Source organism: Panthera leo, chromosome C1 (genome assembly GCF_018350215.1).
Source record: "Panthera leo isolate Ple1 chromosome C1, P.leo_Ple1_pat1.1, whole genome shotgun sequence".
Taxonomy (NCBI): Eukaryota; Metazoa; Chordata; class Mammalia; order Carnivora; family Felidae; genus Panthera; species Panthera leo.
In genome coordinates, this window is record NC_056686.1 from 187,986,370 (window position 1) to 188,008,791 (window position 22,422).

Here is a 22,422-nt window from a genome sequence, read left to right on the forward strand (position 1 = left end):
AAATTTGTGAATTAGCATTTTTCATGATCTAGTGATAGAAACTTCTTTTTTGAAAGTAAGTGCCTTCTTACAGTATTCAACTTTAACTTACGTCCCAAATCATTTAACAAATCATGGATTCTCAAGTGTGCCTGGGTGGCTCAGTCAGTTAAGTGTCTGACTCTTGACTTCAGCTCAGGTCATGATCTCACAGTTTGTGGGTTTGAGCCCTGCATTGGGCTCTGTGCTGACAGTGTGGAGCCTGCTTGGGATTCTCTCCCTCTCTCTCTTCCCCTCCCCTGTTGGCACACTCTCTGTCAGAATAAATTTTCAAAAAATCATGGATTCTCAGAAGAAAATAGTGTGCCAAGTCATTCCTATGCATATGGCATGATGATTAAAGAGAAGAAAGATGGGTTTAGTTATTTAACCTAGAACAATAGTTGCAGAATCCTATTTAAGCATCTTTAGTCAGAATACTTAAAGCAACATCACAGAGGCATTTACATATGGGAAAACACATAAGAATGTGTTTAATGAGAACTTGAACAGTGTCAAACAGGTTGAAAATGGACATTGACAGCTTAAAAACTATCAGAATTTACATCTGAAAGGGAGTATGTGGGTCATAAGGAACTTTTATTTGAGAAGACAATCTAAATTTTCATTAAAACCCAAAATCATTTTGAGAGGTTGTGTTATATGCAAATACTTTTGTTTTCCCATACTGACTAAATGAATAGTGAGAATATTAACTAACAGTCTTATTAATTAGAGCCATAGTCACATGGGGAGATTTATCCAGGTACAGGCTTTCTCCAGATGGTGTTACCGTGATGAACTTGTGATGGTTTGGGAATCGGCGCTATCACTATCCTAAAGAAAATCAAACTTGGGAATGCTAATTGACACAAGTTCACAAGAGTGACCTATATAAGTTACAGTGCAAATTAATTTATAATGCAGTGTTTTCTAGTGGTTTCCTTCCTAAGACAACCTCATTTTTTTTTTATTTTTGAGAGAAAGATTGTGCGCCCAAGTGGTGGAGGGCAGAGAGAGAGGACTCAGAGGATCCCAAGCAGGCTTTCCAGCAATAGAGGTCAGCCCAATGAGGGGCTCGAACTCACAAGCCTTGAGATCATGACCCGAGCTGAAGTCGGATGCTCAACTAACTGAGCCACCCAGGCATCCCAAGACAACCCTCATTCTTTAATTTCTCATAGTTGTCTTACATACTGTTAACAGATCCTAATGTACTAAGGTCACTACTATTTTTTTAAGTATATTGAAATGGGAAATTTTGATCTACCCATCAATATTGGTCAAGATTCTCAGATATTATCATATGTCTTTAATAGAATGGGATCCAGTGAAAGAGCTCAGGTCTGGAACAAAACATCTGGCTTCAATTTACATTTCTCCTATAAAGTACCTCTATGACTTAGAGTAAGACACTTAAACCTATCTGGTTTTAGTTATTTCATGTGTAAAATAGAGTGTTAATGATGTTTAGGGATCAAATGAAATAACATTAAAGGATCAGAGGTAAGAAACACACTATTAGAGGGCACCGGGCTGGCTCAGTTGGAAGAGCTTGTAACTCATGGTCTTCGGGTCATGAGTTTGAGCCCCATATTTGGGTGTAGATATTACTAAAAGAGTAAATTAAAAAAAAAGTCAGAACAAGAAAATAAGGGATCATTGACTGCCCTGTGAGTGTAAATTGTAAGTCCAGCACATCATTAATCAGAGCAGACACAGGCAATCATCTGAAGGATGTGTGATGAGATGTAGTAGGATGCTTGTTAGGTAAGCTGTGATTCATAACATCATAAACCAAAAAATTTTTTAAAAAGAAATACACTGTTGTAATACATAATTTTAATTTCACTTTAATGAAAGTAGGCCAAATGACATACTGGTTGTAGGGATCCAGATTATTGTGCTATATATGTTAAAGTGTTAGGTAACAAGTATGGAATTCTTCATAAAAATGTACCAAAAGATTAATAATAAGTTATACACTATTAAGGGAATATATGATACATATAATGTTATGGCAACACAGACTAAAATATAGAGAAAAATCTTATTCAAGGAGATCAGTTGCTTAGATAATCTGACACAAAAGAGAAATTACTTCCTTGGCAAGGAGTAACCTTTTTTTTAGGAAGAGAGGTGAAGTAAGTTTCTTTGAAGTGAATAGCTAATACCCTGAATCTAATTACTATAAAATAGTATTTAACTGATAGATATTCTTTAAGTTGTGTCATTTTATTTAAAGGTCATTATACTACATTCCTGTTGGTGCTATAACAAATTGGCACAAATTTAGTGGTTTAAAACAACATAAATTCACTTTTACAATTCTGGAGGTCAGAAGTTAGAAATCAGTTTCAGTGATTCAGTTCAGTTTGTTTCTGACTTTTCTTGTGTCCTTCCTATTAGGACTATTGTGATTATGTTGAGCCCACATGAATAATCCAACTTGATATTTCCATTTCAAGAGTTTTAGTTTAATCACCTCTGCAAAGTGTATTTTACCATGTAAAATAACATTTACAAATTCCAGAGATTAGGATGTGGACATATTTGGGTGCCATTATTCAGCCTGATACACTAATGAATGTGGAAAATAGTACATAGCAGTTATGCATTTTTTTTGCTACCTGAGCCAAATTATTCCCTACTCTCTGAACAAAGAAAAATTCTCCAATTGAAAAGAATTTAAAAATTATCATTTATATGTATTATGCCTCAATAACTTGAAAAAAAATTTTTTTTAATTTTTATTTTTTGAGAGAGAGAGAGAGTGTGAGCAGGGGAGGGGCAGAGAAAGAGGGAGACACAGAATCCGAAGCAGGCTCCAGGCTCTGAGCTGTCGGCACAGAGCCTGACGTGGGCCTGAACCCACGAACCGTGAGATCATGACCTGAACTGAAGTCGGACACTTAACCGACTGAGCCACCCAGGTGCCCCTGAAAAGATTATATTTAAAAAAATCTATCCAAGAAATCCTATGACCCAAGATAAGCTAATTTGGCATTACTGCCAGGAAAACACTGCCAGGAACAAAAGATGTGAAATCTTGATTATAAAAAGAGATACTGCTGAAATGAAAAATTAACTTTATAAAACAAATAATTTCTGAATTATGTGTCTATATTTTATTTTGTATCCAAACACACTAGACCATTCTAGAATACCTAGGCACGTGCAATAACTAAGTTCACCTATCTTTGTTAGTTTATTGACTTTCAATCATAAAAACCATAGTTTACACATATTTTAAATTTGACATTATGAAGGTATAATTTTAGGGCAGAAAGATAGAATATCACTTATGTAACAGTTTGTTAACTTCCTTTGTGAGTTCTAAAGTATTTTGACATGTCAACAAAATCCATACCAACATTCCCATCTCCCTAAATCTGTAGATTTCTTTCCCCTACAGCAGGGACCCACAAGCTTTTTCTGTTAAAGGACCAGATAATATTTTAGGCTTTGAGAGCCATGTGGTCTCTATCACAACTATTCAGTTCTGCCATTGTGGCATGAAAGCAGCCATAGACAATACATAAATAAATGAGCATAGCTGTCTTCCCATAAAACTTTATTTACAAAAAACAGATGGGGCTCCAATTCCTTAGTTTGCTGACTCCCTGCCAGGAAATATCTGGCATCTCAACTTGAATGACTGTTGGCCAGTATTCAATCCAGGCTTCAGTTAACCAAACAAGCACATTCAGATCCAATATCAGGTGCTCAATGTAACACTAAAATCTCAAAGCCTGAATGAATGAAACCATATAAGTATACTTGCCCTTCCTAGCCTTTATATTTTCTTCTTTTTAAACAGACATGCCTAGAATCCACCTATGTTCTCTCTGACACAAATTAACAAGGCCTTACTGTTTGTTTGATGTAGTGTTCTGCTCCAGGTTCAGACAAAAGGGGGTGCATTGTGTGTACAGAATTTTATTTTTATTATTTTTTAAAATATGCAACACTTCATGAATTTGCATGTCATCCTTGCTTAAGGGCCATGCTAATCTTCTCTATCATTCCAATTTTAGTATATGTGCTGCTGAAGTGAGCACTGTGTGTAGAGAATTTTAAAGAATAATAAACCAACTAAATGTCTTCTTTTTATTATCACCATGTGCTGGAAATTATAAAAATGTCAGTAATAAATTCCTCCATTCTGCTGGGGGTGCTCCACCACTAGCCTCTTTTTGTTGAAATGCCACTGTTAGGTTATTTCCTCTAGGAACTGATTAGGCATTTCTCTTTGTGGGCCATGAGGAGTTTAACTCTCTCTATAAGCCTGGAGATAATGAGGGGATATGGGAGTTCCTCCGGATAAAAGGCAATCTCTTATGATGTAACTGACCCAAGAGAAATTTCTAAAAGACTTTTATGTGATGAAAAGATGCTCAACATCACTCATCATCAGGGAAATACAAATCAAAACCACAATGAGATACCACCTCACACCAGTAAGAATGGCTAAAATTAACAACTCAGGCAACAACAGAGGCTGGTGAGGATGTGGAGAAAGAGGATCTGTTTTGCACTGCTGGTGGGAATGCAAACTGCTGCAGCCACTCTGGGAAACAGAATGGAGGTTCCTCAAAAAGTTAAAAATAGAGAGGTTCCACCTATACCTGCCTAAATAACCCAGAAAACCGCCAGAGGATTAGCAGAACGGAGTCTCCGGAGCCAAGCGCAGACGAGAGGCCCACTGAAGAGGGTAGGAAGGGCGGCGAGGCGGTGCGCGCTCCACGGACTGGCGGGAGGGAGCCGGGGCGGAGGGGCGGCCCGCCGGCCAAGCAGAGCCCCCGAGTCTGGCTGGCAAAAGCGGAGGGGCAGGATGGAGTGTGTTCTGACAGCAAGCGCGACTTAGCTTCTGGGAGGTCATAAGCTAACAGCCCTGCTCAGAAAGCGGGAAGGCTGGAGGACAAAGGGAGGGAGAGCTGCTGAGCCCTCAGTTTGGGTGGGGAACAAAGGCGCTCGCCAGTGCCATCTCCCTCGCCCATCCCCCAGCCAAAATCCCAAAGGGAACCAGTTCCTGCCAGGGAACTTGCTCGCTCCTCGCAAACACCCAACTCTGTGCTTCTGCGGAGCCAAACCTCCGGCAGCGGATCTGACTCCCTCCCGCTGCCACAGGGCCCCTCCTGAAGTGGATCACCTAAGGAGAAGCGAGCTAAGCCTGCCCCTCCTGCCCCCGTGCACCTTGCCTACCCACCCCAGCTAATACACCAGATCCCCAGCACCACAAGCCTGGCAGTGTGCAAGTAGCCCAGACGGGCCACGCCACCCCACAGTGAATCCCGCCCCTAGGAGAGGGGAAGAGAAGGCACACACCAGTCTGACTGTGGCCCCAGCAGTGGGCTGGGGGCAGACATCAGGTCTGACTGCGGCCCCACCCACCAACTCCAGTTATACACCACAGCACAGGGGAAGTGCCCTGCAGGTCCCCACCACTCCAGGGACTATCCAAAATGACCAAACGGAAGAATTCCCCTCAGAAGAATCTCCAGGAAATAACAACAGCTAATGAACTGATCAAAAAGGATTTAAATAATATAACAGAAAGTGAATTTAGAATAATAGTCATAAAATTAATTGCTGGGCTTGAAAACAGTATAGAGGACAGCAGAGAATCTCTTGCTACAGAGATCAAGGGACTAAGGAACAGTCACGAGGAGCTGAAAAGCGCTTTAAACGAAATGCAAAACAAAATGGAAACAACGACAGCTCGGATTGAAGAGGCAGAGGAGAGAATAGGTGAACTAGAAGATAAAGTTATGGAAAAAGAGGAAGCTGAGAAAAAGAGAGATAAAAAAATCCAGGAGTATGAGGGGAAAATTAGAGAACTAAGTGATACACTAAAAAGAAATAATATATGCATAATTGGTATCCCAGAGGAGGAAGAGAGAGGGAAAGGTGCTGAAGGGGTACTTGAAGAAGTAATAGCTGAGAACTTCCCTGAACTGGGGAAGGAAAAAGGCATTGAAATCCAAGAGGCACAGAGAACTCCCTTCAGACGTAACTTGAATCGATCTTCTGCACGACATATCATAGTGAAACTGGCAAAATACAAGGATAAAGAGAAAATTCTGAAAGCAGCAAGGGATAAACGTGCCCTCACATATAAAGGGAGACCTATAAGACTCGTGACTGATCTCTCTTTTGAAACTTGGCAGGCCAGAAAGGCTTGGCACGATATCTTCAGTGTGCTAAACAGAAAAAATATGCAGCCGAGAATCCTTTATCCAGCAAGTCTGTCATTTAGAATAGAAGGAGAGATAAAGGTCTTCCCAAACAAACAAAAACTGAAGGAATTTGTCACCACTAAACCAGCCCTACAAGAGATCCTAAGGGGGATCCTGTGAGACAAAGTATCAGAGACATCACTACAAGCATAAAACATACAGACATCACAATGACTCTAAACCCATATCTTTCTATAATAACACTGAATGTAAATAGATTAAATGCACCAACCAAAAGACATAGGGTATCAGAATGGATAAAAAAACAAGACCCATCTATTTGCTGTCTACAAGAGACTCATTTTAGATCTGAGGACACCTTTAGATTGAGAGTGAGGAGATGGAGAACTATTTATCATGCTACTGGAAGCCAAAAGAAAGCTGGAGTAGCCATACTTATATCAGACAAACTAGACTTTAAATTAAAGGCTGTAGCAAGAGATGAAGAAGGGCATTATATAATAATTACAGGGTCTATCCATCAGGAAGAGCTAACAATTATAAATGTCTATGCGCCGAATACTGGAGCCCCCAAATATATAAAACAATTACTCATAAACATAAGCAACCTTATTGATAAGAATGTTATTGCAGGGGACTTTAACACTCCACTTACAGAAATGGATAGATCATCTAGACACATGATCAATAAAGAAACAAGGGCCCTGAATGATACATTGGATCAGATGGACTTGACAGATATATTTAGAAATCTGCATCCCAAAGCAGCAGAATATACTTTCTTCTTGAGTGCACATGGAACATTCTCCAAGATAGATCATATACTGGGTCACAAAACAGACCTTCATAAGTTTACAAGAATTGAAATTATACCATGCATACTTTCAGACCACAATGCTATGAAGCTTGAAATCAACCACAGGAAAAAGTCTGGAAAACCTCCAAAAGCATGGAGGTTAAAGAACACCCTACTAAAGAATGAGTGGGTCAACCAGGCAATTAGAGAAGAAATTAAAAAATATATGGAAACAACTGAAAATGAAAATACAACAATCCAGACGCTTTGGGATACAGCAAAGGCAGTCCTGAGAGGAAAATACATCGCAATCCAGGCCTATCTCAAGAAACAAGGAAAATCCCAAATACAAAATCTAACAGCACACCTAAAGGAAATAGAAGCAGAACAGCAAAGGCAGCCTAAACCCAGCAGAAGAAGAGAAATAATAAAGATCAGAGCAGAAATAAACAATATAGAATCTAAAAAAACTGTAGAGCAGATCAACGAAACCAAGAGTTGGTTTTTTGAAAAAATAAACAAAATTGACAAACCTCTAGCCAGGCTTCTCAAAAAGAAAAGGGAGATGAACCCAAATAGATAAAATCATGAATGAAAATGGAATTATTACAACCAATCCCTCAGAGATACAAACAATTATCAGGGAATACTATGAAAAATTATATGCCAACAAATTGGACAACCTGGAAGAAATGGACAAATTCCTAAACACCCACACTCTTCCAAAATTCAATCAGGAGGAAATAGAAAGCTTGAACAGACCCATAACCAGAGAAGAAATTGAATTTGGTTATCAAAAATCTCCCAACAAATAAGAGTCCAGGACCAGATGGCTTCCCAGGGGAGTTCTACCAGACATTTAAAGCAGAGATAATACCTATCCTTCTCAAGCTATTCCAAGAAATAGAAAGGGAAGGAAAACTTCCAGACTCATTCTATGAAGCCAGCATTACTTTGATTCCTAAACCAGACAGAGACCCAGTAAAAAAAGAGAACTACAGGCCAATACCCCTGATGAATATGGATGCAAAAATTCTCAATAAGATACTAGCAAATCGAATTCAACAGCATATAAAAAGAATTATTCACCATGATCAAGTGGGATTCATTCCTGGGATGCAGGGCTGGTTCAACATTCGCAAATCAATCAACGTGATACATCACATTAACAAAAAAAAAGAGAAGAACCATATGATCCTGTCAATCGATGCAGAAAAGGCCTTTGACAAAATCCAGCACCCTTTCTTAATAAAAACCCTTGAGAAAGTCGGGATAGAAGGAACATACTTAAAGATCATAAAAGCCATTTATGAAAAGCCCACAGCTAACATCATCCTCAATGGGGAAAAACTGAGAGTTTTTTCCCTGAGATCAGGAACACGACAGGGATGCCCACTCTCACCGCTGTTGTTTAACACAGTGTTGGAAGTTCTAGCATCAGCAATCAGACAACAAAAGGAAATCAAAGGCATCAAAATTGGCAAAGATGAAGTCAAGCTTTCACTTTTTGCAGATGACATGATATTATGCATGGAAAATCCGACAGACTCCACCAAAAGTCTGCTAGAACTGATACATGAATTCAGCAAAGTTGCAGGATACAAAATCAATGTACAGAAATCAGTTGCATTCTTATACACTAACAATGAAGCAACAGAAAGACAAATAAAGAAACTGATCCCATTCACAATTGCACCAAGAAGCATAAAATACCTAGGAATAAATCTAACCAAAGATGTAAAAGATCTGTATGCTGAAAACTATAGAAAGCTTATGAAGGTAATTGAAGAAGATATAAAGAAATGGAAAGACATTCCCTGCTCATGGATTGGAAGAATAAATATTGTCAAAATCTCAATACTACCCAAAGCTATCTACACATTCAATGCAATCCCAATCAAAATTGCACCAGCATTCTTCTCGAAACCAGAACAAGCAATCCTAAAACTCATATGGAACCACAAAAGGCCCCGAATAGCCAAAGTAATTTTGAAGAAGAAGACCAAAGCTGGAGGCATCACAATCCCAGACTTTAGCCTCTACTACAAAGCTGTCATCATCAAGACAGCATGGTATTGGCACAAAAACAGACACATAGACCAATGGAATAGAATAGAAACCCCAGAACTAGACCCACAAACGTATGGCCAACTCATCTTTGACAAAGCAGGAAAGAACATCCAATGGAAAAAAGACAGTCTAACAAATGGTGCTGGGAGAACTGGACAGCAACATGCAGAAGGTTGAAACTAGACCACTTTCTCACACCATTCACAAAAATAAACTCAAAATGGATAAAGGACCTGAGGATGTGAGACAGGAAACCATCAAAACCCTAGAGGAGAAAGCAGGAAAAGACCTCTCTGACCTCAGCCGTAGCAATCTCTTACTCGACACATCCCCAAAGGCAAGGGAATTAAAAGCAAAAATGAATTACTGCGACCTTATGAAGATAAAAAGCTTCTGCACAGCAAAGGAAACAACCAACAAAACTAAAAGGCAACCAACGGAATGGGAAAAGATATTTGCAAATGACATATCGGACAAAGGGCTAGTATCCAAAATCTATAAAGAGCTCACCAAACTCCACACCCAAAAACAAATAACCCAGTGAAGAAATGGGCAGAAAACATGAATAGACACTTCTCTAAAGAAGACATCCAGATGGCCAACAGGCACATGAAAAGATGTTCAACATCGCTCCTTATCAGGGAAATACAAATCAAAACCACACTCAGATATCACCTCACGCCAGTCAGAGTGGCCAAAATGAACAAATGAGGACACTATAGATGCTGGAGAGGATGTGGAGAAACAGGAACCCTCTTGCACTGTTGGTGGGAATGCAAATTGGTGCAGCTGCTCTGGAAAGCAGTGTGGAGGTTCCTCAAAAAATTAAAAATAGACCTACCCTATGACCCAGCAATAGCACTGCTAGGAATTTACCCAAGGGATACAGGAGTACTGATGCATAGGGGCACTTGTACCCCAATGTTTATAGCAGCACTCTCAACAATAGCCAAATGATGGAAAGAGCCTAAATGTCCATCAACTGATGAATGGATAAAGAAATTGTGGTTTATATACACAATGGAATACTACGTGGCAATGAGAAAGAATGAAATATAGCCTTTTGTAGCAACGTGGATGGAACTGGAGAGTGTGATGCTAAGTGAAATAAGCCATACAGAGAAAGACAGATACCATATGGTTTCACTCTTATGTGGATCCTGAGAAACTTAACAGAAACCCATGGGGGAGGGGAAGGAAAAAAAAAAAAAAAAGAGGTTAGAGTGGGAGAGAGCCAAACATAAGAGACTCTTAAAAACTGAGAACAAACTGAGGGTTGATGGGGGGTGGGAGGGAGGGGAGGGTGGGTGATGGGTATTGAGGAGGGCACCTTTTGGGATGAGCACTGGGTGTTGTATGGAAACCAATTTGACAATAAACTTCATATATTGAAAAAAAAAAATTTAAAAATAGAACTACCCTATGACCCAGCAATTGCACTACTAGGTATTATCCAAGGAATATAGGTGTGCTGTTTCAAAGGGGCACATGCACCCCAATGTTTGTAGCAGAGCTATTGATAATAATAGCCAAAGTATGGAAAGATCCCACATGTCCATCAACAGATAAAGAAAGATGTGGTATATATATACAATGGAGTATTACTCGGCAATCAAAAATAATGAAATCTTGCCATTTGCAACTACGTGGATGGGACTAGAGGGTATTATGCTAAGCGAAAATAGTTAGAGAAAGACAAATATATGACTTCAGACATATGGACTTTAAGATACAAAACAGATGGGGGAGCCTGGGTGGTTCAGTCAGTTCAGTGTCCGACTTTGGTTCAGGTCATGATCTCACCGTTTGTGGGCTCGAGCCCCGCATCAGACTCTGTGCTGACAGTTCGGAGCCTGGAGCCTGCTTCGGATTCTGTGTCTGCCTCTCTCTCTGCTCCTCCCCTGCTCATATGCTCTCTCTCAAAAATAAATAAAGATTAAAAAAATTTTTTTAAGATACAAAACAGATGAACATAAGGGAAGGGAGGCAAAATTAATATAAAAACGGAGGGGGACAAAACATAAGAGACTCTTACATACAGAGAACAAACTGAGGGTTGCTGGAGGGGTTGTGTTTGGGGGGGATGGGCTAAATGGGGAAGGGGCATTAAGGAGGAGACTTGGTGGGATGAGCACTGGGTGCTATACATAGGGGATGAATCACTGGAATCCATTCCAGAAATCATTATTGCACTACATGCTAACTAACTTGGATGTAAATTTAAAAATAAATAAAAAATAAAAATAAATGCTCGGTGATAGTCATCACATCACTATGGTATTTAAATTCCTTTTCATACATTTAAAAGAGATACAATAATTTCAAATGTGAATATTTATAATACACTAAAAATTTAATCCTTTTAAGTCAAGATAAAAATTTTAGATGTCAACATCAAAATGTGTGAAAGTATATACATGGTTTCATAAAATATTTTTAGGTAGGGGCACCTGGGTGGCTCAGTTGGTAAAGCCTCCGACTTCGGCTTAGGTTGGTGGGTTCCAGCCTCGCGTCAGCTCTGGGCTGACAGCTCAGAGCCTGAGCCTACTTCGGACTCTGTGTCTCCCTCTCTCTCTGCCTGTCCCCCACTCGAGCTCTGTCTCTGTTTCAAAAATAAATAAAACATTAAAATAAATAAATACATACATACATACTTTTCTCTTTAAAAAAAGTACAATCTCTGCAAAATAAAATATCAAATAGCAACATTTATATTTGCTATAGATGCCAAAAGCCTTGGCATTTTCAATGAGATGTTTCATGCTTACTCGAGAAGTCATTTATCACAGATGTTCTAAAATGCAATCTCAAATGATTCCACTTACTGAATTGCTGCCTTTGTGTGTGAATGTATGTGTGTCTGTGTGTGTGTGAGAGACACACTTTATACTATGAAAGCTATAAAAACCATACATACTTTGAGTGTGCATTCACTAAATGGAACACCAGTAAGTAATGGCCTTTGCCTTACATTATACATTATACATATCAAAACTTCTGAATCACGGCTTGGGTGGCTTGGTTGGTAAGGTGTGGGACTGTTGATTTCAGCTCAGGTCATAATCTCCCAGTATGTGGGACAGAACTCTGGGACTGGGTCCAGGCTGACAGTCTGGAGCCTGCTTAGGATTTTCTCGCTCTCTCTTTCTCTGCCTCTCTCCTGCTCAAGCGCTCTCTCAAAATTAATAAACAAACAAACAAACAAAGCCTTCTGAGTCCTGTGAAAAAGAAGAGGGATCCTAGGACATTTTTATGTTCAGAATAACTAGTGCTAAATACTAACGAGCATTTTGCCAGGAACTGTATTAAGTACTTTCCATAAAATACCTCATTTATTCCAGCAGGCAACTCTGTGTGATATTATTTCCATTGCTTTATATATAAGGAAATGGAAGCTTAGAAAATTCAATTTTCTGAAACTCTAGCAGAGTCAGGAAATCTTACCATAACTGAACAGTTCGCTGCCTTCAATCACGAGAAAGTGTCAAGGAATCACATGTATTAGCACTTCAAATAAATTATTTTTCGAAACAAGGAACATCTAACGATGCTTGACTCTTAGACACTCCTGTCCAGGTTAGCTTGGGTCAGTGGTTCTCACGGTGTTTAACAGCTTTGTTAAATAAAGCACAGACTTGCGGAATCCCTCTTGCTCCCAGGGTGGGGTAGAGAATCAGAATTCCTAGCAAGTTCCCCGGTGCTGCTGCTGCTGCTCCGGAAGCTACGCCGTAAGAATCTTTGGTTTATGAGTTTTAATCCTAAAACCATTGGGACAAGTGTTGGTCTGGGCAGAGCGATGGTAACTCCTAACGTGTTTCAGAAGCCTAGACTCCACTTTCTCCTGCGACAGGAACCCCCAAATCGTGGGCGTGCCCCGAGGCCTTGTCCGCCGCCAACTCCGCCCTGGGGTGTGGCTCCGGCCCCGCCGCGGGCCTCGGCGCTCCATTGCTCTCCCCGCCAGCCTCGCCTGGCCCCGGCCCCGCCCCCCGGTGGGCCCATTGGCTCGCAAGGTCCACCGGGCGCCTCTGCCCTCACGCCCATTCCGCAGAGCTGGCCAGGCTGAGGCGCTGCTGCCGGAGCGCGGGGTGTGAGACGTGGCTCGTTGGCGGAAGAGCCATGTTGGACTTTGCGATCTTCGCCGTTACCTTCCTGTTGGCGTTGGTGGCAGCGGTGCTCTACCTCTATCCGGTAATCGCCGTCTCGGCCTCGGGGTCTCTGACAGCCGCCCCAGCCTCTGTTGCCGCATCCGCGTCGCTCTGCGCGCAGTGGGCCGCAGGGAGCGGGCCTGAGAGGAGGGCTCCCGCTCTCGCTTGTGTTCCCGTTCCCGCATCGCGCAGCTGCAGCTCTCGGGCATGTGACGCCTCGCGGGGTGCGCGCGGGCTGCGCTGGGAGAAGAGCGGAGCGGGCGGCTGGAGGACCCCTCTGGCGCGCACGGCCAAGGACGCGTTGCCGCCTGAGGGCTTAGGGCCGTTCTTCTGGGTTCTGCCTACGTGCTCCCGGCACTTGCCACGCCTCTGTCATAGGCTGCGTGAGCAGTACTTTGGGGTGACTTTTGGGCAGTAATCCTGCCAAACCCAAATTCCATTTTCCAGGGTGTCTGGGAGGAAACTTGAGGGTGCGAGAGTGCTCCACTCCTTTGTCCTTTTCTGAGGATTCTCCTGGATTTTTTTTTTTTTTTTTTTTTTCCTCCTTCGTGCCCTGCCTTTCGATCAGTCTTTCGGTCTGTTAACGAAATCCAAAGTCCTCACGGCCCAGATCGGTCTTGCTCTTCGCAGGGCCTCGGAAGCAAATGGAGGAGCTGTGGAATGAGCGTTGTGGTGGGTTAGTTCCTGAGCTTGAAGTAGCGACTTTGCGTTAGCTCTGAATCTTGTTCTACTAGACTTACCTGCTTGCCTTTATCAGCCTCAGAGGGTGATTCTGAGAGGGAAAGGAGCTAGTAGATGAGCAATCATCTCTTAACCTGTTTACAAAACACGGTGGTGTTTTCGTGGAAAAAGTTAAGTAGCTGAGCTCCCCAAAACCTCACTGATAATAATGAGGGAACACCTTAAATGTTCAGAGATGGTAAATGGATTAGATTGGAATATTGCAGCTACACAACCTGTAATGTCCTGTATCCTATTTATCTAGAAACTAAAGGTTTAATGACTCCAGATCCTGAGGTTTTTTTTGTTTTTTTTTTAATTTTTTAAATGTGTGTTTATTTTTGAGAGGGAGAGACAGCACAACGGGAAGGGCAGAGAGGGGTAAGGGCAGAGAGAGAGAGAGAGAGAGAGAGAGAGAGAAGAGAGGGAGACAGAATCCGAAGCAGGCTCCAGGCTCTGAACTGTCAGCACAGAGCTGGTTGCAGGGCTCGAACCCACCAGCCATGAGATCGTGACCTGAGCCGAAGTTGGACCCTCCAACAACTGAGCCACCCAGGTGCCTCTCCAGATCTTGAATTTTTGATAATCTTTAAATGAGATTGCCCTTTGATTAGTCTATAGGAAGGAGCACTGTTTAGTCTTTCAGCCAAATATGGTTCCATGTACTGGCTATACAGCAGTGAACAAACCAGGCAGAAAATTCATATTCTGGTGAGGGGGAACAGATAATATAAACAAATAACACTAAAATACTAGTATTAAGTATTATGGAGCAAAATAAAGTTGGGAACAGGTAGTGTTATTTTAAGGTAGGATGGTCAGTTTTTTTAAGGAAAAATATTCCAGAGTGGCTGCACCAATTTGCATTCCCACCAACAATGCAAGAGGATTTCTTTCTCTCTACATCCTTGCTAACAGTTGTTATTTCTTGAGTAGAACTATCCTACAATCCAGTAATTGTACTACTGAGTATGTAACAAAAAATGCAAAAACTCTAATTCGAAGGGATACATGCATCCCTATAGAGCATTATTTATAGCAGCCAAATTATGGAAGTGGTGCAAGTGTCCATCCATAGATGAATAAAGAAGATGTGATGTATACTTACGATGGAATATTATTCAGCCATAAAAAAGAATGAGATCTTGCCATTTGTAGTGACATGGATAGAGCTAGAGAGTATAATGCTAAGTGAAATAAGTCAGAGAAAGACAAATACCCTATGATTTCATTCATTTTTGGCATTTAAGAAAGAATAAATGAGCAAAGGGGGGAAAAGAGACAAACTAAGAAACAGACTCTTAACTATAGAGAACAAACTGATGGTTATGAGGAGAGGTAGTGGAAGGATGCATGAAATAGGTGATGGGGTTTAAAGAGTGCACTTGTCACGGTGAGCCCCACATGTTGTGTGAAAGTGTTAAATCACTATATTGTACACCTGAAACTAACACGGTATATTAACTATACTGGAATTTAAAATTAAAAATATTAATAAAATAGGATGACCAAGAGGTAAGGAGAAATTGGAAGAGAGACCTGAAGGAGATGAGGGAGGGAGCAAGCCATTCAAGTATCTGAGAAAGCATTCCAGACAAAGAGAATAGCATATGCACATCTTCAGGGGGAAACATCCTAATGTGTTCCAGGAAAACAGAAGACTAGTGTGGCTGGAGTGGAGTAAGAAAGATAAAATCAGAATGATGGGGAGGAAAGGCAGGTTTTTGTTGTAGGCCAGTTTATGGACTTGGCATTCATTCTGAAGTAGGCCACTGGAGGGTTTCAACAGAAGAGTGACATTTTAAATTTAAGGGAGTTAAAAATTTAATATTATTAGTTAAATCTTAAGCAAATCATTTTGACGGATATGTTAAGAATAAACTTGTGGACCTAGGGTAAGGGTAGAAGTAGGCAGGGTAGTTAGGAAGCTGTTAAAATAATTTTGGTGAAATCTGGTGCTAGCTTGATAGCAGAGATGGTGTGGAGGGAAGAGGGGTATGTTTCATTTGGAGCATAGACAATTTAATAGGAGGGAAGGTGGAATATATCGGCATACATGTAGGCAGATGATAGTCATGGTGTGGAAGTTATTTCCTGATTGCTTTCATTTTTTCAATGGAAAAGTAGCAAGATTATCAGGTGGGGATAGGGGATTTAAAGAAAGAAAAGGAGCAGAGCCATCTAGAAGATTACAGAATGATAGACTAGGGAAGTGTGTGATTTCCAGGCAGTTCACTGGAGGTTCATGAAATTAAAATAAGACTAGTCAGCATGGTTGTGTTTCTCTTCAGCTGTGTGGATTCAGGGACAGTTTGTCAGATATTGGATTTAATTAGAATTGGTGTTTTGCTGGGACACCAGGATATAGGGCAAAAGGATACAGGACAAAGGAATGTTTATAATGACGTACCATGGAATCTAAGCTGAGTAAAGTAGAAAATGAATATGTAAGTGGGTGTGTTAAAAGTACTTTTTGGGGTAAAAATAGTTTTTGGAGTGAAGATAATAAAAATAGTTGAGAAGGAAAGATAGGAGGTGCTTGGAGATTCGGATGCTTAATGTTAAAATTCTGGAGATGTTGAAGTTTTTGGTCATGTAAAAATCTAATTTATGGGGACGCCTGGGTGGCTCTGTTGGTTGAGCGTCCAGCTTTGGTTCAGGGCATGATCTCGTGGTTTGTGAGTTCGAGCCCTGCGTTGGGCTCTGTGCTGACAGCTCAGAGCCTAGAGCCTGCTTCGGGTTCTGTGTCTCCCTCTCTCTCTCTGCCTCTCCTCCATTCACACACTCTCTATCAAAAATAAACGTTAAGAATTAAAAAAAAAAAATCTAATGTATGACCATGGGAATGAGTTGCTAAGATAGGGTGGAGGCTTGAATAGGGGAGAGATGGGTCAGGGAAAGAGGATAAACTTCTGTAGGTATAGGAGTCTGGGGATGAGAGAAGACCTAAGGTTGGTAGTCCTGGCCTTTGTGTGGTGTCTAATATAAGTAAGGAAAAAGATCATAATAACACTCTGGATAGTCTCAAGGCCAATGGTAGTGGTGAGGCAGTGAAATGGGGAGATTGAAGTTTTGCAGGGTTTTGTCCAGGTGCATACCAATTTTGGGATCCCTCTCATCATTTTAGCTATTTGGGAGATGTGGATGTAGTAAAGAGTGGGAGAGCATTTTACCTGGCATTCTGAGGTTCACGCTTCATTTTTGCGGATGAAATGTGGCTTTTGCTATAGGAACCATTTTATCCAGAGGATGCACAGACTTCTAATGCTACCTCTTCCTGTTTGCTGATGGAGTTGTGGAAGCCAGGATTAGGTTAGTGGAGAGGGATTGTACTTAGTATTTCCGCATCGTTAGAGTTTATTCACCCCTGCGTGTCAGTAGTTTTTTCCAAATATTCAACATTTCTGTCATAACACTACTCTGTGAAGGTGTCCAAATATTCAAAGACATCAGTTGCATTTTCTTCAGCATGAAGATACACATTCTGGAGCCATCCATCTTCCTTCCCCAGCTGGTACTGGTTATAGTCTCCTTCAGTTTAGCTCTTGTTCTTTTACTATCACTGTGGGTATTCTCTTCACCTGTGTTATGTACCCTATTTCCTACATGCCTCACAATCCTTTCTTGTTTCACTTGCTATATATGCTGCAGTGCATCATTTTACAGTAGCTTCCTAAGAAAGTGCATGGAAAATACATTTTATGAAACCTAGCTTATTTGAAAGGTTCTGTTCTAGCTTTACACTTGAATAATAGTTTGGCTTCGTATTAGATTATAGAATATTTTCCCTTAGAATTATAGGTGCAACCACTCCGCCAGCCTGTTTTTCCTGAATTTGGAATCTTGAGGTTTACTTCCAGAAGGATGGTAATCAGAGGAATAAAGAATCTGTATGCCAACTTTTTAAGAATTGGTTAAGTCTGTGTCTTACCTTATGTCTTATCCAGGCTTTCTGGTTACTGAGTGCAAATCTGATTGCTTTTTTAGGAATCCTCCTTCTTCCTCTGCAGACTCCTAGAGGAGGCCTCTCAACTATGTCAATTAATCACTTCTCCAACAGCTTAACACTTTCAGAAATTTGTTGAATTGTTCATTCTGTTATTTCCTCTCCCTTTCTCTTTATTTTTGTTTTCTCCTTCCTTATTCACTTTCATTTAGTGGGATTTCAGAAGGAACAGATAATTGATGAATGTTATGGATCTACCATGTTTAAAGAGAAATCAAGAAGCTTGCTTTATGATTAATAATTTTATCCCAGGAAATTGAAAGTAGGATTTTTTATACCACTGGGTTTATCTTTTTTCTAATTTCCTCCCTATTTAAAATATTAAACTTGAAAGTTTCCATTATTGATGACTGTAGGACAGAATTATACACTGTAGATTTCATTGTTATCAGCTAAATACAAGTGACACATACTATGCATACTATTACCTAGATAGCATTCTTGTAGTATTTAGCAGAAACTGAAAAACTCTATAGTTAGTACCGTTCAATCTAGTATTTCTCTTTTGGCATATATACCCCAAAGGAGGAAAAAAGTAAAGTTTTACAAAGATTTTTATAGCACTACTTATATTAATGAAAAAACAAAAGAAAGAAAAAAAAATAGCCGAGATGTTTTATAGCAGTATAGTAGGAAAATGATAAAGCAATTTCCTTTTTAAAAATTTTTTAAAATTCAATTAAAAAAATTTTTTTTAGTGTTTATTTATTTTTGAAGAAGAGAGAGACAGAGCATGAGCGAGGGAGGGGCAGAGAGAGAGGGAGACACAGAATCCGAAGCAGGCTCCAGGCTCTGAGCTGTCAGCACAGAACCCGATGCGGGGCTTGAACTCATGAGTTATGAGATCATGACCTGAGCCAAAGTCAGACGCTTAACCAACTGAGCCACTCAGGTGGCCCTCAATGTTTTTTTAGTTTTTAAAAATGTTTATTTATTTATTTTTGAGAGACAGGGAGAGTGCACAAGCAGGGAAGGAGAAGAAAGACAGAAGGAGATACAGAATCTGAAGCAGGCTCCAGGCTCTGAGCTGTCCGCTCAGAGCCTGATGTGGGGCTTGCACCCAGGAACTGCAAGATCATGACTTGAGCTGAAGACGAATGCTTAACTGACTGAGCCACCCAGGTGCCCTAGGCAATTTCTACTACATGATGAACATAGTTTAGCCTTTAAATGTTCAAGTATGTTGAATCACTATGTTGTACACATGAAACTAATATAACACTGTATGTTAACTATATTAGAATTAAAAATAAAAAAGGAAACCTCTTCTTTTAATTAAGATATAAAACAATAAATGCTCAAGTAAAGAAATATTTATTCATTTACTTATGTAATGTTAATTAGGAAAAAGAAAGGGGGCAGAATGCTAGATAGATAAATGCTGACTAATATTAATCAAAATTGTTGACAAAATTCAGAATTGATCCTGGAGTAAATATTTCATGTTATTTTTTCTATAAATATTTAGTTTATTTAAAAATGATAAAAAGCTGGGGAGCCTAGGTGGCTCAGTCGGTTAAGCATCTGACTTCGGCTCAGGTTATGATCTCATGGTTTGTGACTTCGAGCCCCGCGTCGGGCTCTGTGCTGACAGCTCGGAGCCTGGAGCCTGCTTTGGATTCTGTGTCTCTCTCTCTGTCTGCCCCTCCCCACACACACTCTGTCTCTCTCAAGAGTGAATACACATCAAAAGAAAATTATAAAAAGTCATATTAAAGAATAATATGCTTGTCATAAGATAAAAACTAAGAAAAAAATAACATTGATCCCAAAACATAGCAGCTGTAACCCCAGTATAAAATTGTAAATATTAAAATTTTACATACTTTTCCCCAGTTCATTTTAGAGGTTGTTACTTGAGCAATTTGCTATGAATTATTTTATTATTTGTATGCCACACACCTCAGTGACTGTATGACCCTGACAATGATGACTATATTTGGGCCGTCTGAATGGCTCAGTCAGTTAAGCATCTAATTCTTAATTTCAGCTCAGGTCATGATCTCGCAGTCATGAGATTGAGCCCCAAGTCAGGCTCTACACTGAGCATGGAACCTGCTTAAGATTCTCTCTCTCCCTCTGCCCCTCTCCCCTACTTGTGCATGCTTTCTCTAAAATAATTTAAAAACTGACATTAAAGCAAAAGATGAATATCATATTGTATTTTGGTAAATTCTTTGGCTAGAAAGAGAACAGTTTTAGGAATGAAACTCTTGTAAGCATGACATTGATTTTTTTTTTATAAGCCAAGCCAGAAGGGACCATACGTAGACTCAGAACAACAACAAAAAAGGTACTTTGTTATATATTAGTTGATATAGAATGGATATTAAAACTTTCAAACTTGTTAGTTTAATTGACACAGAGGAAGCATATTAAGATTATTCTTTTGGGGCGCCTGGGTGGCGCAGTCGGTTAAGCGTCCGACTTCAACCAGGTCACGATCTCACGGTCCGTGAGTTCGAGCCCCGCGTCAGGCTCTGGGCTGATGGCTCTGGGCTGATGGCTCGGAGCCTGGAGCCTGTTTCCGATTCTGTGTCTCCCTCTCTCTCTGCCCCTCCCCCGTTCATGCTCTGTCTCTCTCTGTCCCAAAAATAAATAAAAAACGTTGAAAAAAATTAAAAAAAAAAAAAAAAAGATTATTCTTTTAAATACAAAGAACCCAGTTTTTGTATTTTAATACAGAAAGAATTCTTGATATTCAACCAAATTGGAAAGCCATCACTTAGTCATGCAGATGTCTTGGCAAAACATCTGACTTATGGGTTATGTGATTATACATTAAGTTATATGTTATACATTAAGTCATTATACTAAACTATTTTAAAATTTCTCCTTAAGGCTTCTAGACAAGCTGCAGGAATTCCAGGGATTACTCCAACTGAAGAAAAGTGAGTAGTTATTATTGTTATTATTTTTTGGAATTCAGTAGAGTTAACTCTTATTTAATTTTTGGTATCAAAACTAAACCATATTTGTAAATTACATAGTTTATTTAATTCCTTTATTTACTCTAAATTTATCTCTGGGCCTAAACCTGAACTTTGTTAAGAACAGAAAGGAGAGCTGTGTAAACAAAAATTTTAATTGCTTTCAGGTATCTGGCTGGCTTATTCATTAGAACATCCAACTCTTGATCTCAGGGTTGTGAGTTCAAGCTTCACTTCGGGTGTAGAGTTTACTTTAAAAAATAAATAAGAAATAAAAAGTTACACACACAAAATCTGAAAAAAAAAAACCAAAACTTTAATTGCTTTCACTTTCTCTAGCCAGAGTATTGAAAATAAAAAACAATAATTAAGATAGAAGGAAATTAGAAAAAAATGCCAGAACTGATCTGATGATTTAAATCAGCCTATGATGATGTTCATTGCTATTTCAAAATGAGATGTTGCAAAAATGGGGTTATTTTCCATTGTGTAAGTCAGATGTTCCTTGTGTAGCTTTTTTCTTGGTTTGAATTGTTACAAATTCTCAAAATATCAGAAAAATCCATATCTAAATATAACTACAGAAAGTAAGGAGTCAAATTTAATTAAGTTTTAGATTTTGCAATAATTTGCATTTCATTCAACTCTGCTCTCATCTGTTGACACAGTTAATTCAGTATCAGTTATTGTTTTTCTGATTCTTCCAAGTTAAATTTCTTATTTTTCCAAGTTATTTTTTTCAAATGTTGTTCTTTTCTCAGAGATGGTAATCTTCCAGATATTGTGAAGAGTGGAAGTTTGCACGAGTTCCTGGTTAATTTGCATGAGGGATATGGGCCTGTGGTCTCTTTCTGGTTTGGCAGGCGCCTTGTGGTTAGTTTGGGCACTGTTGATGTCCTGAAGCAGCATATCAACCCCAATAAGACATGTAAGTTTATTTTTTTTCTAATTATCTGATCCTTATCTTTTACGAATAAACATCTATACATGAAGAGCCACACATTGTTCATGGGTAAGACTAGCTAACATTTGTTGAATGTTTTATACTATATGCCAGACATTATGCTAAGGTCTGTATAATTAGTACCTCACTGAAGTTACAGTATTGTAAAATGATTATTTTTCTCCTCAGTTTATAGATATATACAGTAGAATCCCAATATAAATTCCAACAGGATTTTTTTGAAAAAAATAGATCCAGGGTGCATCTGGAATAGTAAAGGTACTTGAGCAGTCAGAAAGCATCTAGAAAAGAATATTCATGAGGGGAATACTTATACCATCTGATAGAGCAATGTGCTATAAATCTAGATTAATTTAAAGAATCTTGTATTATGATAAGACTAGACAGATTGATGGAGTAGGTAGTCTGGTAGACAAACCAAGTATACATGATAAGAGAGCATTTTATGATAAAGGGGAAAGGTGATAAACGGTTTTGGAAAACTGGTTAGCTATTTGGAAAAAATAAATCTACATCCCTGCCTTGCTCTTTATAGCAAAATAAATTCCAAATGATTAAAATTTAAAGTCCTAA

At 39.6% G+C, this 22,422-nt stretch overlaps 1 protein-coding gene and 1 non-coding gene across 3 annotated transcripts in view; one reads left to right on the forward strand and one right to left on the reverse strand.

Moving 5' to 3' along the window:
• Window positions 1–3,974: 3,974 nt before the first annotated feature.
• On the reverse strand, window positions 3,975–4,079 carry LOC122228948. The gene has a single exon (XR_006206831.1). It is a non-coding gene; the product is annotated as a U6 spliceosomal RNA (small nuclear RNA).
• Window positions 4,080–13,190: 9,111 nt separating this feature from the next.
• LOC122226517 (cytochrome P450 20A1) overlaps window positions 13,191–22,422 on the forward strand; it is a 74,725-nt gene continuing 65,493 nt past the window's right edge. The window contains exons 1-3 of one of the 2 annotated variants that reach the window (XM_042949807.1): window positions 13,191–13,272; window positions 20,797–20,846; window positions 21,647–21,813. In XM_042949807.1, the coding sequence (XP_042805741.1) occupies window positions 13,201–13,272; window positions 20,797–20,846; window positions 21,647–21,813 (289 nt within the window). In that variant the 5' untranslated portion in view covers window positions 13,191–13,200. Of the gene's footprint in view, window positions 13,273–13,574; window positions 13,902–20,796; window positions 20,847–21,646; window positions 21,814–22,422 lie in introns of those variants that run through there. The other variant, XM_042949808.1, reaches the window with a different exon arrangement.